The sequence below is a fragment of the Sphaerodactylus townsendi genome, linkage group LG12, assembly GCF_021028975.2.
Source record: "Sphaerodactylus townsendi isolate TG3544 linkage group LG12, MPM_Stown_v2.3, whole genome shotgun sequence".
Lineage (NCBI taxonomy): Eukaryota > Metazoa > Chordata > Lepidosauria > Squamata > Sphaerodactylidae > Sphaerodactylus > Sphaerodactylus townsendi.
Genome location: NC_059436.1, coordinates 29,212,905 through 29,230,128, shown reverse-complemented (window position 1 = coordinate 29,230,128; position 17,224 = coordinate 29,212,905). Strand labels below are relative to the sequence as shown.

At 43.0% G+C, this 17,224-nt stretch overlaps 1 protein-coding gene across 1 annotated transcript; it reads right to left on the bottom strand.

Moving 5' to 3' along the window:
- Positions 1–6,599: 6,599 nt before the first annotated feature.
- On the bottom strand, positions 6,600–14,622 carry LOC125442163 (gastrokine-1-like). The gene is made up of 6 exons (XM_048513339.1): positions 14,471–14,622; positions 13,793–13,846; positions 12,344–12,481; positions 11,446–11,550; positions 10,705–10,840; positions 6,600–8,375 (listed from the first exon to the last, which is right to left on the bottom strand). Exons 1-6 carry the CDS (start codon positions 14,480–14,482, stop codon positions 8,284–8,286), a joined length of 537 nt encoding a protein of 178 aa, XP_048369296.1. The 5' UTR covers positions 14,483–14,622; the 3' UTR covers positions 6,600–8,283.
- Between the last annotated feature and the right edge of the window lie 2,602 nt (positions 14,623–17,224).

Genomic DNA, 17,224 nt, shown 5'->3' with positions numbered 1-17,224 from the left:
GAGCCGGGTCCTGGTTCCTTTGTTGCCAATCAAGTGCCAAGGCTGCCACCTAGTGGCCGAAGTGTTTGCGAAGCCATGCAGAATTTACCCGCCAGGAATGCGGGGACCGTCTCCTTTAACTCGGTGGCATTTTCCCAACAGACTTTTAAAAAAATGCAGCCTTCAATCAAGAAGTACATGATCCAACAATAATTCCCCATTATACACGTGCAGTAACTTGCCTATTTTTTAAAAAGCATATTTTCTTATTTTGCATCACTGCAGGATCCTTTCCAGGCCCCACGTTTTTCAGCAATTATTGTGGCAACAAATTGAGTAAATCTAGGAAAAATAATTGCTGCATGCCCACAGCCAGGAATTGTATGATGAAGAGCTGAACAATACATTGATAGGGAGGGTTCCCGTTATCCCAAGCCATAAGGCTAATTGGGCAAGGTCAGTGATGGGGTCTAGCAATGTGATTCTCACATCACATTAGATAGCACAGCGTTTCTCAAACTGAGGTCTGAGGAACTCTTGTGGGCCCCGAGGGAACTTCAGGAGTCAGCATAACCTTTGTAAGGATGAGAGTGGCAGCCTTGCTTACACCTACAACTCCCATGAAAACACGGCCCTTAGTTTTGTAGGAACAGGGCAGAGGTGGGATCCAACCAGTTCTCACCACTTCTCTAGAAGTGGTTACTATTTTTTTTTTCTGAGTGCCGAGAAGGGGTTACTAAAGCAACCTCCCTGCCCAATAGGGACTGGAGTTTCGTGTGTGCGGCGGCGCCACTGTTTGAATACCACCACCATCGGAACTTGTTATTAAAATTTTTGGATCCCACCACTGGAACAGGGCCAAAACTCTGTGTCCCCGCTGAAGGGCAGAGGTGGGATCCAGCAGGTTCTCACATGTTCCCGAGAGTAGGTTACTCATTATTTGTGTGTGACGAGAGGGGGTTACTAATTGGTGATTTTGCCACGTGATTTTTGCCTTAGTTACCCCCCTCCTCTCAGCAGTAGCGCGCAGAACTTGAAGCAGTCTAGCAGGAGGTGCACCGGCGTGTGCATGCATTTGTTTCCCGCCCAAGGACCGGAGCAGCAGCTGCATCCTTGCCACAGCCCCGCCCAGGAATGCCCCGCCTCCCGGAATGCCCCACCCTGCCCCCATCGTGCTCCGCCCAGCCCCATTGGTGCTATGCCACAGTTTGAATCCCACCACCATGGGAACCTGTTACTAAAATTTTTGGATCCCACCACTGCTGAAGGGGCTCAGTTAACTTCCCATTATTTTGATACTGCACCCACCATGCTGTGTCAGAATTCCAGATGTGCTCACAGGCTCAGAAAGGGACCCCTGCACTACACCCCTGCTTATAGGAGTGTCTGATAAGGATAAGGGAATGGATGTTCCATGCAGTTGTCCTAGCCTGTATCCCCACCAATCTTTGGAACCAGGGGAAAGGCTATTTTCATTCCTGACTACTTATACCTGTGGGCTGCAATTAATGCACAAATGCCATAATTTTCTCCCACAGTTTCTAACATCTGTATTTTAAGAACTAGCTTGTGCCATCAACGATGAGGATTTTCCTCATTTTAAAACTTACCTCTTTTTTCAGTTTTACACCTCCTTGCTTTAAAATAGAGCAAGTGAAAGCATCTTCTTCTTAGCAGAATAGGAAAGAACAACCATTTAAAACAACGCACAAAATCAGGCCGGGTTCAAGAGGGGCACCAAATGGCTTGCTCTAATACTAAGAATACATGAGTAAATTAGATGCTATAGAATCCAGTTTGGATCAGAGCTGACTTTTACACTGCAGAAAAATAACATATCTTGCTTCCTCCTCCCTCAGCCACTGTGTTCTGCCTGAAAGGAGTGGATTTACGCTAGAGAGAAATCTGCACAGCTGTTGGCTTTTAGAGTGGCCAATTGCTTCCTTGTCCCATACACTTCCCAACAGCTGGCAATTTTTTTCCACAGGGTGTACTATTTAGTAGTCTGCCAAGAGTTTCGTGAACATTGTTTTCAAGACTGATGTTGCCCTCTACTGGCAGCGTTATTTTCTTACATGCCCACCCTTAAATTCTTCTGCTGATGCTGTACTAATTCCTTGCCAATGGTACTTAGCTGGATGGATTTTCTCTTGTATCCGTATATGGGTTCAGCATAAAAATGTGACGCATTTGCAGCAGATTAGGCAAATGAAGGATTTTAACTGGTTATATTTTATATCTTCTGTGTGGTTTTAAACAGGTTAGCTGCTGGTGAACGTTAGATCAGTTAACAAAGGCAATCCACTGGTGCACACGCAGGCAGGGCACAACTATATTGCATCTGAATTGGCTGTTTATGCAGATGTCGGTTTCCACTTGTGGCAACTAGCTGAACACAACTAGAACTGGATTGAGGCCAAGAGCGAAGGAAATTACTACTGCCTCTGAATATGAATAGGATACACTTTAACGTTTATTTATTTACTTCCTTTATATCCTTCCTTTCTCCCCAATGGGAAGCCAAAGTGGTTACATCATTCTCTCCCCCATTTTATCCTCACTAGCACCCTGTGGAGTAGGTTAGGCTAAGAATCTGTGACCAATCCAAGGTTGTTGTGTCAGGCCAGAGAATAAAATTTGATCAAGATCACCCTAATCATCAGCTAATACACTTATAGAGCTCAGATTGCAGAAGCTCGGTCAGCCCTGGCTAGTAATTGGATGTGACTGTAATGGGACTCCAGCATGGTGTTGTGGTTAAGAGCAGTGGATTCTAATCTGGAGCATCAGGTTTGATTTCCCACTCCTCCACATGAGCAGTGGACTCTTAGCTAGTGAACTGGATTTGTTTCCCCGCTCCTACACATGAAACCTTGGGCTAGTCACAGTTCTTCAGAACTCTCTCAATCCCACATACATCACAAGGTGTTTGATGTGGGGAGGGGAAGGAAAGGAGTTCATAAGCTGTTTTGAGACTCCTTACAGGAGAGAAAGGCAGCGTATAACTCCAAATTCTTCTTGTTGTTGTCATGATACAGAGGTAGCCAGTGACAAACCACCTCTCAGCAGTCTCTTGCCTTAAAATCCTATGGGCTCATCATAAGTCAGCTGTAAGATGAGGCAAAAACAAACGTTTATGTCAGAAGAAAAATCCAGTCTTCAATGTAATTACAGTTTCCTCTGACCTGTTTTTGCTTAAGGTCTCATTTTTCAAGTGATCATCAATGTCTGACTCATCCTTTCTCGATTATGTGATAAAAATAGAAAGCCAAGATCACTCGCTAGGCATTTTACACTGAATAATAATAATAGGAATCTTTATTTATTTATTTATTTATTTCTTGAATTTGTAGACCGCCCCATCCCCAGGGGGCTCTGGGCGGTGCACAACAATATTCATTACAATCAGTAAAGTTATTAAACCAATAAAATCTATTAAAATCGATTAAAATCAGAGGTCAATACAAAGATATCAGGCGCCCCAAAACCCAATTTAATTAGAGGTCTCCCTACGGAAAGGGAACGGCTGGACTCCCCTCTAAGAGGGTAGCATATGGTGGTGGTATCTTGCATACTATTGGGGGGGGGGAATTGTAGGAGTCACTACCACAGCAAACTTACCCATGGCAAAGAGTAAAAAAAAGTCTGGCAGTTATAACAGACCCTCATATTTGAGAAAATTATCTTTCCCATTGAAAAATGGTGCTCATATTGTAATGTATGCAAATCTTTATAGATCTCCATGACAAGCTTTTATTTTTTAAAAAAAATCTTCTACAAAAGATATTACCAGTTTATTCCACACGGGCATGTTTTCTGTTTGAGAAATAGAAGAACCATTCTTCAAAATGGCTGTAATGTTCCTGTCCTCGTTTCTGAAAATGTTTGTTAACGATCAGATCCATATTAATACCATTTTTTTGGCAACAGAGATATTTTGATACCTTGTGGCAGGTTATTTTAGACTTTGTGCTTTTTAATGAACATTAAAAAGAAATCTCCGTTCCCCCCCTGTTCCCTGGGAAAAGTCAGGAAAATTAGGTCTTTCAGACAGCTTGAACTTGGAATCTCATTGCTGGAGGCTGGGTCCCTGCCTGATGAACCACTTGTATATGCTCTGCCTCCAAGCCCTCTTCAGTCACAGAAGAGGGCACAGGGGTGCAAGCAAGAACAGCTGCTGCAATCCAGTATCCTCCAATATTTCACTCACTATATGCACATCACATACAATTTATTTTCTTTTATGGGTTGCCAGTGTGGTGTAGTGGTTAAGAGCAGGTGGATTCTAATCTGGGGGATGGGGTTTGATTCCCCATTCCTCCACCTGAGTGGTAGAGGTGTTATTTATTTATTTACATTTATTTATTTATTAAATGTATTATACCGCCCACCCCCAAAAGGCTCTGGCCAGTGAACAGAATAATCTGGTGAACCCGGTGTGTTTCTGTGCTCCTACATTCCTGCTGGATGACTTTTTATATATGGGTCTTCTTAGGCTTGGTAAATACCGTAAAAATTCGGTAAAATTCGGATTCGGATTTATTCAGGCATAACATATTCGGATATACCCAAATATTCAGGTATATCCGAAAAATTCGGGTCCGTTTGAATTTTTTGTACTTGGGGGTGTTTTATCACATTTTGGCCTGCAGGGGGCGCATTTTAAAGCTAGCGGCACCAAAATGTCAGCGTATGATCTGATAACTGTCCTGATGATGCCCCCAGGTTTGGTAAAGTTTGGTTTGGGGGGACAAAGTTATGAGCCCTGAAAGTGAGTGAGCCATCCCCCATTGTTTCCAATGGGAGCTAACAGAAGATGGGGGCTACCCCTGAGAGGGTCCATAATTTTGGCCCCCCTGAACCAAACTTCACCAAACTCAGGTGGTATCATAAGGACAGTCTTTGGATGATACCCCAAAATTTTAATGCCAGTAGATTTAAATATGCGCCCCTGACAGTCACCCAAAGAAAGTTCCCCAGATTCTGTGTTCTGAAGTGCCTTGACTCCATTGTAGACAATGGGGAATTTCTTGGGGGAGGGCTGTGGGGTGCACATTTTTTCAAGGTAAAGCCACAAAACTTTCAGGGTATCTTCAAGAGAGTCTCTTGATGACACCATCCAGGTTTGGTGACCTTTGCTTCAGGGGGTTCAGTGTTATGGGCCCGCAAAACTATAGGGCCCATCTGCCCCCCCCCCCGAAGCAAAGTTCACCAAATCTGGGTGGTGTGACTCCATATAAATGTGTAGGGGTGTGTGAATGTGTTTTTTTCCTTTTTTCATTTAGTATAATTATTATAGTGGGGAGGGGGGACTAGATCGGGATCTCTTCTTTAACTTTCTATGTATGTGTTATGTAGATGTGCAAAATAAACAAAATTTGCCTAAGTCAAAAGTTTTCTTTCTTCGTGTGTCATCCAAGTTGTCTTTTTTGGACAACTGCTTGTTATAATTACCACATTATATGACCTGTACTATAGGTTTCAAATACATCTGAAACCCAAAGATGATCAGTTCTGCATCTTCATAGAAGATAATTTGTGACAGGAGGGGGGGGGTTCTGGTTGTCATGCCAGAATTTTTGTGTGTTTGTGCACTTCTTTTGGCATTCTATATTCTCTTGAGCTGTAAAGTCCCCAGTGTTATGTTAAATAAATTCTGTGGCCACAGATGTAGCAATTCCTTCCCTGAAATATTTGTGGGTTTCTATGGTAACAGACCTCTTCGTGACAAAAAGGAAAAAGGGAATGCCTCAGAGAAAGCAAAGCAAATTTGTCTTTTATCTCGCAAAGCAGCATTTGGTCATACTGTTTGCACTCAGGTGACAAATATTCTGTGTGGATTTTTTTGGTGGTGAGAATATTCATTTATATTTGAGTCTGATTATTGCTTTTATATTAAAAGCATTCATGTTACAATCAAGAGATTAGAACTATGGAATACTGATATGCAAAATAAAAGCCAATAAAAATAAAACTATGACATAAAACCAATTTGCAAGGAAGAAACTTATCAGGGATGGCACCTAGTTGATTGAGGTGCATTCCTGAACCAAAGCAGCTTGATTTCATCTGGGTGATTGAAATACATTCCTGTCAATATAACTGCTACAAAATATATGGATTCAGCCTGCTACATGTTACCATGTTGTAAGGTGCACACTCTGGCTTTTTCGCCATCCCCCCCACGCCCCCTCCCCCCACAGCACCCCCCATGGCACCCCACCCCACTTACTTTTAGGAAAGGAGAAGGCTGGAGAAGAAGCCCGGAAGCCTGCCTGCGTTGCCTGGGCAACGTGGGAACTACATTTCCCAGGAGCCCCTGGGATTTTTCCGCCCCCCATGTGACTAGAAATGGTGTGCCGGGTGCGTCACGCACCCCCCATCCCCTGGTGGCTTCACCACTGGGGGATATTCTTTCCTTGATCTTTCCTCTCCCTTTCACACACCTTGTACACAACTTGGCTTATCCCTGACACCTTCCTCTCCCATGGGAAAAGGGATGATTCTGTTGACTCCTGGGGGCAAAAGTCCAGCTGGCTGTATCTCTATCTGTCGCTGACCTTCTTTGGGAAAATGGGAGTCGGGATTGTTTCTGAATAAAGAAGGGAGCAAAAGCCAGATTTGCCAGAGTTCGTTTATTGATTCAATCCATAGTTCATTTGTCAATTCAATCCACAGTTTGTTTATCGATTCAATCCACAGTTCGCTTATTGATTCAAGGGTTGAGACCTTACAATACCACCCTGCACGTCAGCTAAATATCTTGAAAATACCACCCTGCACGTCAACTAAATATCTTGAAAATACCACCCTGCACGTCAACTAAATATCTTGAAAATACCACCCTGCACGTCAACTAAAAGGTTATAATAATTGCCATCATTCCATTACCTAATTCACTTATGCCACTATTTTCTGATTGACATCTGACATAACGTTTGACAAAACATCTGACATAACTCACCTGACATAGCTCCAAGAACTTACCAAATAATAATTAAAAGTTTATTTTGACTCAAATTAGCTATAGACTGAGAGATGAGAGACATTTCTTTTATTCAGCCAAGATCGCAGCCTTTTTACCCCGAGCCTTGGGAATTTCCCCCAAGCATGGAGTTCCAGCCAAATATCTTGTTTCTACTCTATCTGTTGAACAGCATCGGGCCTTTATGCTGGCCTGATCTATTCCTTCAGCTATGACATCAGGTAAATACCAAAAAATTCCAAAACATCAAAGGCATTATCATTGTGGTTCTCTTGATTCCCTGTCCCATATTCTTCTTGAATGTGGTTTAAATGCTGATGTATGATCATGCTTAATTCACCCTTTATTACTGTCAAAGAAAATACAGAGTTCTACATATGTTCTCTTTTACAGGATCATTCTTTTGACATTACTTGTACAGTTGCTTCCTTTTTGGCTATCATTTTAAAATGATAGTTACTGTTTTACTTGACTGGTTCATACTTGTTGGTTCATACTTTACTTGTTGGTTCCTACTTTCATTTTACATTATTCATTAATTTTACATTATCCATTCATTCATTGCATTATTCTTTCATTTACATTATTCATTCATGGTTCATTTTACATTATGTTGTTGTTTTATGCTAATAAAAGGCACAGACTGACTGAACTCCAAGAACTAATTCATTTCTGATATTGTTCTGAGACTAAGTAGCTTCCCACCAAGAGAAAGCTAAATACAAAGAAGAACAAATGACCTCCACATACTCACGCTCTAGGATTTTCTCCTAGTCTCTGTGTTAAAGATTGCAAAGGCCAGGGAAGGCACCCTAGAATATTGCTCAGAAGTGATATCACATTTTCCCCAAACTCTACCCTGTGTTGGCACCATGCTCAAAAACTGATATTTGCTGAGGCAGGGATTGGTATGGTCAGTACTGATTTTTTGTTAAGTAGCTAGACATATGCGACAGCTCACTGATAGCCTAATCTTGTGTACATTTTTCCATAGACTCCAGCCTTAATTTATTACTGCTTCTATTGGCACTCATCCTTTAGTGAGTTTAGAAAGATATCATTGGGTTAGGTTAGACCTGCACAGCTTGTGACCCATCAATCCAAATGTAGTCTACATGACTGTCATGGCAGCTCACTGGGAGTTTGATAAACTGCATCTTTTTTGCTGTCTGCTTCAGAAGGCACAAATGGAGGTTGTTAACTACCTGTCAGGCCACAAAACATGGCTAGAAGGCTGCATTTGTTTTAGTGGGTCACAAGATGCGAAGGTTTGCAATAGACGGTGCCAAATAAGCTGGGAGGCCGATGTCCATTCCTGGTTAGAAGAGAGAAATGCCTCCGCATAAGCTCACATCCAGGATAAGAAGGTTCAACCCTGCACAGGCTTTGCCTCCGACCAATGGATCTGGTGCTGTGGATTAAAGAAGATGAAAGTTAAACAGGCATTCACCAACATGTTGTCTTCTATCTAAATAATCTGCATTGCCAAAGGGCATTGTTCCTATAATACGGTTTCCATGGAAAATGGGCATGAAAACAAACCCAAACGCAAATGGTTTATTAAAGGAATTTGCCAGCAAGGGGGTATCTTTTTAAGTATCTGGGTTTGGAGGCCTTTTCTTCCCTTCTTTCCCTACTGTTTTGAAATACTTTGTATGAAATACATTAAGGGCAGAGATAGGCAAATTACAGCCTGAGGGCAGAGGCATAGCAAGGGGGGAAAGTGCCCCGTGCACTGGTGCATCCTCCACCCCTGCCACGCCAACATCCACCCCCGTCCCACACTGGAACGCCCCCAGCCCCTGGAACGCCCCTGCCACAATCTCAGAACACCCTTGCCACACCCCCACAGGGGCACGCCCAGTGTGTTGTGCACCCCCTGCCCCCTTGGAGCTACGCCTCTACCTGAGGGTCCTATCTAGTCCTCAAGCTCCTTGGGACATCAGCCTGCCAGACTGCAGCATTAGTTGGCTGATTACCTACCCCTTCAAACTATTAAAAAACTCAAATGCTATTAAGAGCAGCTATTAACAGCAGCAAAGACCACTGCTTGACCTCTGCCCAGGAAACAGGAAGAGCCAACACATCCAACTCAGAGTCCTCAAAACTGAGAAGAGACCCAGATATAATCTTTAGACTGCAGAACTTGCCCAGCCTTGCCTAAAGTGCCAAGTTTTTTTTTAAAATCTCCATATTAATCCACTTATAAGGTTCTTGCTGAAAGTCACTGGGAGCTATCAAAATTACCAAAAAAGTTTTTAAATTCCTAATGTCATCTATGGTCTTGGGACATGTGCAGAAGGTCTAAAATATTTTGCTGAAAATAAGGATGATGGGAATCTGAACAACGCCTAGATGGGAGATCAGTTTAGAAATCTACGCATGCTGTTGAATTCCATGGAAGCAGTATATAAATTAACCCCTAAATATGATAAATAATGATCTCCTGTTACACATAGGCCCTTTCCGCACGGGTGCTGAGGGGGGGGGGGTGCGTCGGCATAATTTATGCTGGTGCACCCCCGCGGGACTGTTTGCATGGACGGTCCCGCTGGAAGCGGCGCGGCCTTCGCACAGGTTGCGCCGCTCCCAAAAGCTGCTTACCTCCGGTCGCCTTCTGTCGCGTTGTGGAGGCCAGGGGACATGCCCCCCCTGGCCAGAGCGATGACCCTGGAGAATGAGGGAGGGCTGGGGGAGAAACGCCGGCTTCCACCCAGTGCCGTTCGCATGGCACCGAATGGAAGCTGGCGTTTGCAAAAAAACCTCGCTCCCCGAGCGAGGTTCAAAAACACTGCTTGGGCAGGAAACAAGCGCTGCTGCAGCAATTTGGCAGCAGTGGCTGTGCGAATGGTCCCCGCCAAAATGGTGTTTTACTGGCCCGCTGCCGCCGCTTTTGGTCCGTGCAGAAAGGGCCTTAGAGAGAAATCCTACACAAAGTTATATCCTTCTAAGCCTAACCTTTTGCCAATGAACATAAAAGGTGCAATTCTGCTTAGATCACAGTTACTCACCTCATATGGTTAATTATGTTATTGGTGTAGAAAATTAGCAAGTGCATCAACTCTAGCATGGATGATGAATCTCCAAGGCGAGAGCAAAATATTTTGCTGCTCTTCTATAGCTGTAGTGCATGGTTCAAGAATGGGGTCTCAGCCATTCCCTGCCTTGTTCCACAGGATACTGGGATGCACTTCTTAGAATGCATGCTTAAGATTCACCTAAAATGTACTGTTCTTGTGCAATAACACTAGCTTAAGAGTGTTCACACCTTCCAGAAGTTGATGGAGTGGTGACACAATTACAGTGCTTATGAGAGAAATGGAGAGGGCAGCCATATCTAAATGGCAGCCCTGGTGGCTTCAGTCATGTTACTGGTACATCTTCAGAAACAGATAAACTGCTCCAAGAGAAAAGAGTGGCACATATTCAAAGACATACTTGAGCTAATCCATTCTTGCTTCACAGTGAAATGCTAAGGCGGGGGCGGGGGGGGGGGCAACCTATGCATCCAACTTACTCCAATTTGTTTTTTAATATTGCAAACCAATCAAATACACTAGCAATCTGCACATATCTCCCATCAGCTGTGCAGACACATGGTGAAGAATCAGTGCTGGAGAAGTCACTTCCTGATGAATCTCAACCAGTTCAGCAAGATGAGGACCCCTGCTATGGAATCAATTAATATGTGTGATTGTTCCCCTGGTCTTTGGAATGCTGTGAAGTTTTGGCAAACTCACTTTGGAATTCAGTGGCCCAGTAGGTGAGGAAGCCTCCACACATCGCTTGGATGGGTCTTCCAAGCTGATACAGATTTTTCACTACCTTGCGAGAGATACCATAGTTTCTATGGAGGGAATGCAGTGATGGATTCTTCTGTGTGGGAAAACAGAAAAACAATCTGTTGTGTTACTTTGCATTATTAACTGTGCTTCAGATAAACCTTTGATAATCTCGATGACAGTTAGACAACTGATCTGCAAGAACCACCTTTCTACATACTCTCTGTGTTTCTGATACTAGCTGCCTTCATAGTGGGAGGTGACTACATAGGCAGTGAGGCGGTTCGGCAACAGTACTGAAAAATGTTGTATCATACTGAAATTCCTTTTGCTTCTCCTACTGTTCCATGGGGGCAATAAAAATGTGACAAATAGGTGGATATTCGTTTAAGCAAAAGCTATCCAGATTTGCCTCAGGATTTCACTTCAGAGAACTCTTGAGTCAACTGTCATTCTGGGTCTTATCTATGTTATCTAGGCATGGAAAGTTTCTGTACTAGTCCTAGTCTCTCACCAAGATGTTTAGTGTTAGGGAGACATAGGGAGCTGTTGCGTGATCCTAATTACATTCAATGTAATTGTATTGAAGACCTCATCACTGGATTGTACTCCAGGGGAATTAGTGGGCATCACTGGAATTTCTACCTCAGCCACACTCATGTTTTGGTCCTGCCATGATTCTGTATGTTCACTTAATACCTCATGGACGTAGTTATCAAGCTGTGATATGCTTGGAAAAGTATCTCGATTCATCCGGGACACAATGCAGATCCTTTTGTAAGGCAACTGGTAAACAAGCAGCCCCTGCAAAACATAAGGGCAAATGTTAGTAACAAATTTATCGCTGTTCAGTTCTATCCCATGTGGTAGAGTCTCCCAAGTGTTATCACTTCTGAATGGGATCAGTATCCTTGTTGAAATTCTTCATTAGTGATCTTATTAAAGAATGCTTCCTGTCAATGCTAGTGCTTTACATAGAAAGATACAAACTATTCTCTTTCAAAATCCTTACCCAAAACTGAAACAAAGCCAGATTCTGCATTTGCTTTCATTCACCCACCTCCGAATCTTCCATTGCTTCCCTCACTCATGAAACTTATGCTTCATTCTAGCTTCTCTTCCCCATAAGCAATGCAATAAAACTGTCTAAAATCACATCAGACATTACAACTACAGTCTTGTTCCTCTTCCTTATGTTCACAGAAAATTAACACATCAGATTGGCATGGAGTGAATGAATTATGCTCCTAAACTGTAAGCGCCTTTCTTATGCTACTCTGCAAAGCATTTGCACTGATGGAAATAAATAAGTACGGTAAGTAATCGTAAATATCAGAGCAGGACATCACATCTGGAGTACCACTGCCTTTTGATCAATGCCCAAAGCCAGTGTCAGAGACTGACGAAATTAGGAGCCCATAAATATCCTGGCAGAGGTCCATCAACTTGAGTCTTCTGCATCAACAGCTGTTGTTTGCTGCTGCACAACCATTGTTTGTTTCATCCTGGGATGGTTGTTAGTAGCAGTGATGCTGAGCTAGGGAAGCAACTACACACACAGAGAGAGATAATAGTAATTCAAGCACTTGACACTTACAGCATTGTAGTCAACCAATGCATTGGCGGAGTGTGTTCCGAAGTAAGTGTTAAAGGCAGCAATGTTGGCATTATTGTAGATGTTCACTGTCTGGTAGACAGTTCCTCCCTCATTTCCCTTGTTTATCAGCTGTATAGCCTAAAAAACAAAATTCCATGTCAAATTGTATTTTGGGGTCTTTGGAAGGCAAAGTGGTCCAGCACTTTTGGGCACCATTACTTGGCAGCAGAAACCAGCCTCTTGACCTCAACTGTACATATGATGCTAATTTACATCAAGTCAGATCACTGGCATCAATTGTCTAAGCACTTTTGGGCACCATTACTTGGCAGCAGAAACCAGCCTCTTGACCTCAACTGTACATATGATGCTAATTTACATCAAGTCAGATCACTGGCATCAATTGTCTAACATCTCCCAAGATCCTTTTCACTAGAGATTGAACATGGGACAATTTTTACCATGGAGATAATGGATCTTCACAACCCACAAGGAGATTCTCCTTGTATCAACATAATTGAAGTGAAAGAGAACGAGAATACCACAGTGCGCATGGGTCTCTCCCATTCATTTCACTAAAGTAGTCCACTGTTTGGAATTCCTATCTTGGTCACTGATTATTGGGTCATCCTTGCTCTTAGAATGCAAGCCTCAGAAAGGATCACTGTGCCTGTTCCTACTAGGGCAAACAAGAGGATTAGAAAGATGAGGACTAGCCATGTAGTCCCTATGCTAGACTTAGGGTTAGGGTTAATGCAACAGTAATAATTCTATTTATATTATGGTGTTCTTCCTAAAATACTGAAATGGCATCACATAGCTCATCTTAGCTATGCTTGTAAGGTAGACCAAGGTTATGAACTCCATATTTCAGAAAGAGGGCTTCAACAATAACTTGCCTAAGGCTTCCTAGTTAATTTATTGCTGTAGTGATGGAGCTAAGATGTGGTCTGATTCCAACACACACTGCAGGCTGTGAGTGGTTTATATATATATACAAACCTTTATTAGGCATAGAATCCATATAACAGCCAACATTGTCCAAACAAGTATCCCATACATGAGAACCATCGCAGGTAATCATTTCAAAGTTTCTATAAGGAACCTAGCTACAAAAGTTCAAATCTCGGAGGGGGAATTGTTTAGTAGAAATGTAATCTTCCCCACAGTAGAGTATTCATTAAAGATTACAGGACAAAGAGCAAAAAGTCTGGTCCTAGATCCCTTGTATTTGGGGCAGTCAAGCAATATATGTTCCATGGTTTGAATTGCTGTGATACAATGGGGAACTGTGAGTGGTTTCTAACTATTGCAGACAGCTGTGGCAAAAGAACATGGATTCCAGGCAGGATCACATCTGGCTCCTCTCTGTTTTTAAAATAAGCCAGGCAGAAAGTAGAAGCAGGGTTGAGGGTTGAGCATGGAAAGAAAGCCAGCTTAGCTACTTACGTTGCTCTCTGAGGCTGAGGCTGTTAGAAGGTCCACAAGTGCCACAAACAGAATCTTGAAAATGGAATGAAAACAGTCATGTTCAGGTCTGCTTTACATGTCCTTAAATGCAATGCAGTTGGGTGGAATTCAGCACCTCACATTTCTTTGCCTTTCCTCCTACAACCAACTGTGATGAACAACTTTAATAAAAGATTGTAGTCAATACATCTTGCATTCTGTAGTGGTTTGAGTGTCCGACTAGGATATGAGAGACCCAGATTCAAATCCCTATTCTGCTGTGGAAGTTCATTAGGTGACCTTGGGTCCGTCATGTACATGGCCAAATTTACCTCACAGAAAATGTGAGAATAAAATGGAGGAGGCAAATGATGGAAGTCACTTTGGGTCCCCATTGTTCAGCTTGGGTGGGCTAAGCCTCTTAGATACTTGGAAAAGAGAACATAACTGGACAGAAAAGAACGACAGTTCTATTGTTCCTCTTCTTGGAAAATTGTCCATGTGCATATGAAATACAGCCATAGGCATGTTAAAGCACAGCAAGGCCATTTTAGTAGCTCCTTGCCTAATCTCCTAACGACCTGATCTTCAAGCATGACTTCAGCACCTTGCAGCCCTGAGCACTGCACTTCCATATCCTACCTCATGTTAAAACTCGAAACGGACAAATATACTTACAAGTGTCTTCATTCTGATTCTAGATCAGGCACAAATGAAAGGTCAAGGTGAAGGGATGCCGCTGTGTCTCCTTCTCCTTCTTATTTATATGCCTCCATCCATGAGAGTCATGCAAATAAGAGTCCTCTTGATAAAATATTTATTTTTCTCATTTTGGATCTCTGGCAAGCTCAGGAGAAAACCAAATACTTTGTGCTAAATAATGTCCAGGTATTTACCAATGGGGTTAGGTGATGTTCTTTTCTCTCTCCTTGTTCCTCTCCTCTTTATTTGATTAAGGATTGTGAATTGGGATCATGGACAGCCCACTCCAAAGGGGGGGCTGTGGTAGAGCAGCAGCTGGGAAAGGAGCAGTGGCAGCATACCTGTACTGCCCCAATGAGGTTTCAGGCAGCATGGGGAAGGGGGGGGGAGGACTCAGTCGCTTGAAATATCCCATAGGAAACACTGACTTACACTTCCCTTTTTGATGGCATAAATTGACTGCCAATCACAATCTCTTCCTCTCCCCATAACAGGCACCTTGTGAGGTAAGTGGGGGTGAGAGAGTCATGAGAGAACAGTGACTGGTCCAAGGTCACCTGGCAGGCTTCATGTGGAGGAGTGGGAAAACAAACCTGATTCCCCAGATTATAGTCTGCCGGTCACGTGGAGGAGAGGGGAATCAGCCCGTGTCCCCAGATTAGAGCCAGCCGCAGTTAAGCACTGCACCCTTCTGGAACATAAAATGCTTCTGCAAATGCAAAAGCATAACAGCGTCCACTTGGCATTTCCTCCCATGCTTTCCTTAATCTAGCTCTCCAACCCAAATCAGTAAATGATATATAAAGCTATAAGCTATATATAAAGCTATAACCCTCTTCTCTCTGTGCAGCCCCAATCCAAATCTTATACCAGCCATACACTTTCAGCCTAACCTACCTCACAGGGTTGTTGTAAGAATAAAACTGGAGAATAGCATAAGCCATTTTGGTTCCTCACTAAAGGGAAAGGTGAGGGATAAATGAAGTAAATACATAAATAGGGTTAATTGGAACATATGTGGCTGTACCACCACATGAACTCAGCACAGACTACTCCTTATCTAGGACTGTGTGAATCAACCCTTAGTCAAGATCTAACATTAGCTGATCCTGTTACACTCTTTGAGTTTCTGCTGACCTGAGAATAGGCATGTTGGGTATTTACTATGCGACTAGCCAGACCCAATTTTGAAGTTCAACTTTAGAAATACCCATTAAACAGTATTTGCCCAGAGAAGAAAGAGAAATCCAGGTTTGTTTATCCTGTTGTGTGCATAGTTCCTTTACAGGTTATTTCCTACAAATTAAACAAATATTTAACAGAAGTGCAACCGCCAATAGCTATTCATCATTACTAAATATGGTGCTAGAGAAATTAATGGAGGGACATTTTCAGAATGCAGGCCTGCTAAGGGCCTGCAAGGAATCATGGGAGGGGAGCACAATTGGTTACTACCTCAAGCCCCCAATATCACTCCCCCAATTCTGTAAACTCTCTGAAGACAGTATGGTTATTTCTTCAGTCCCTCCCCCCTTTAAACTGCTATCCAATAGCTCTTGATGTTCTATGCTTCTAGAGCATCTTCAGTTCTCATCAGGATGTGTGGGTTTGTTGTGGGGAAGGAGGGGGGTTCCTTATCTAGTGTCTAATTTACAGTCACTGTTTTTCTACATATCTGGGTGGTCTCTACAGGTGGCCTGGTTTGAATAGTGGGCCATGCAGATTTGTGAGAGTTTAGTATTACCATTTACTACTAGAAAGATGAACTATATCTTTACTGACAGTTTCAACACTGTTATATTATGGGCAACTCAATCGGGGGTGGGGGGGAATCCCCCTCTGGAGGCTGTGCAGGCTGAGGCTTACCCAGCTGAGGGGCAAATCCACTGGCGCCCAGCTGTTGCAATACCCTGTGACAGCTTGCCATGCTGACCCCAGCTGCATTGGTGTGGTGGGGGGATGTTGGGGGCTTTTCTGGAGGTGGAGCCAACCAGGATCAATGGGGAAGAGCAGGGTATGAGAAAAATGTTCATTCATTTATTTATCTGTTTGATTTCTGTCTGCTTAATTTTTGTCTCTTTTCTCTCCCCAAGTTTAATCTTGGTGCTAAGGAAGTACCTCCACCTGTTGGATTTCTACCCTTAATTCTAGTCCAGGGAAAGCTGAGCAGGGGTTATCTAGACACTTGGTATGTATTCAGAGAGCATTTCCAGGCACTTTTTGAATTTTTCAAGAGGGATTTGGCTTGTATACTTTTCCGAGAAACAGATGAAGCTGGCTTCTACTGAATCAGACCAACTCGGGTCTTTCCTATTCAGACTGGCAGCGGCCTTCGTGTGGAGGAGAGGGGAAACAAATCCAGTTCACCAGATTAGAGCTTGCTGCTCTTAACCACTATATCAGATTGCACTTGTATGCATAGTAAAAAGTAAAACAAGAATCTTAAGAACATTCTGGCATGCCAGTTTTAAATGTGTTATGTAAAATAAAGTTTAATTCAAGTTTAATTATTCAAAAGGTGAATGTCAGATGCTTGGGAGTGGGGGGGGGGGGGACAATTTCAGTTCTTGCCCCAGGTGCCATTTTCTGTCAGCATGCTGTGGTCAGCATCCCCCAGCAAAAGCTCTCCTGCTGATGAAGTCTTTTACTCTAGTTTAAGAACAGGCAGGTTACAAAAGTGCAAAGCCAAGAATTACCACAGACTTGATCATTCCAGGCACATTTAATAGG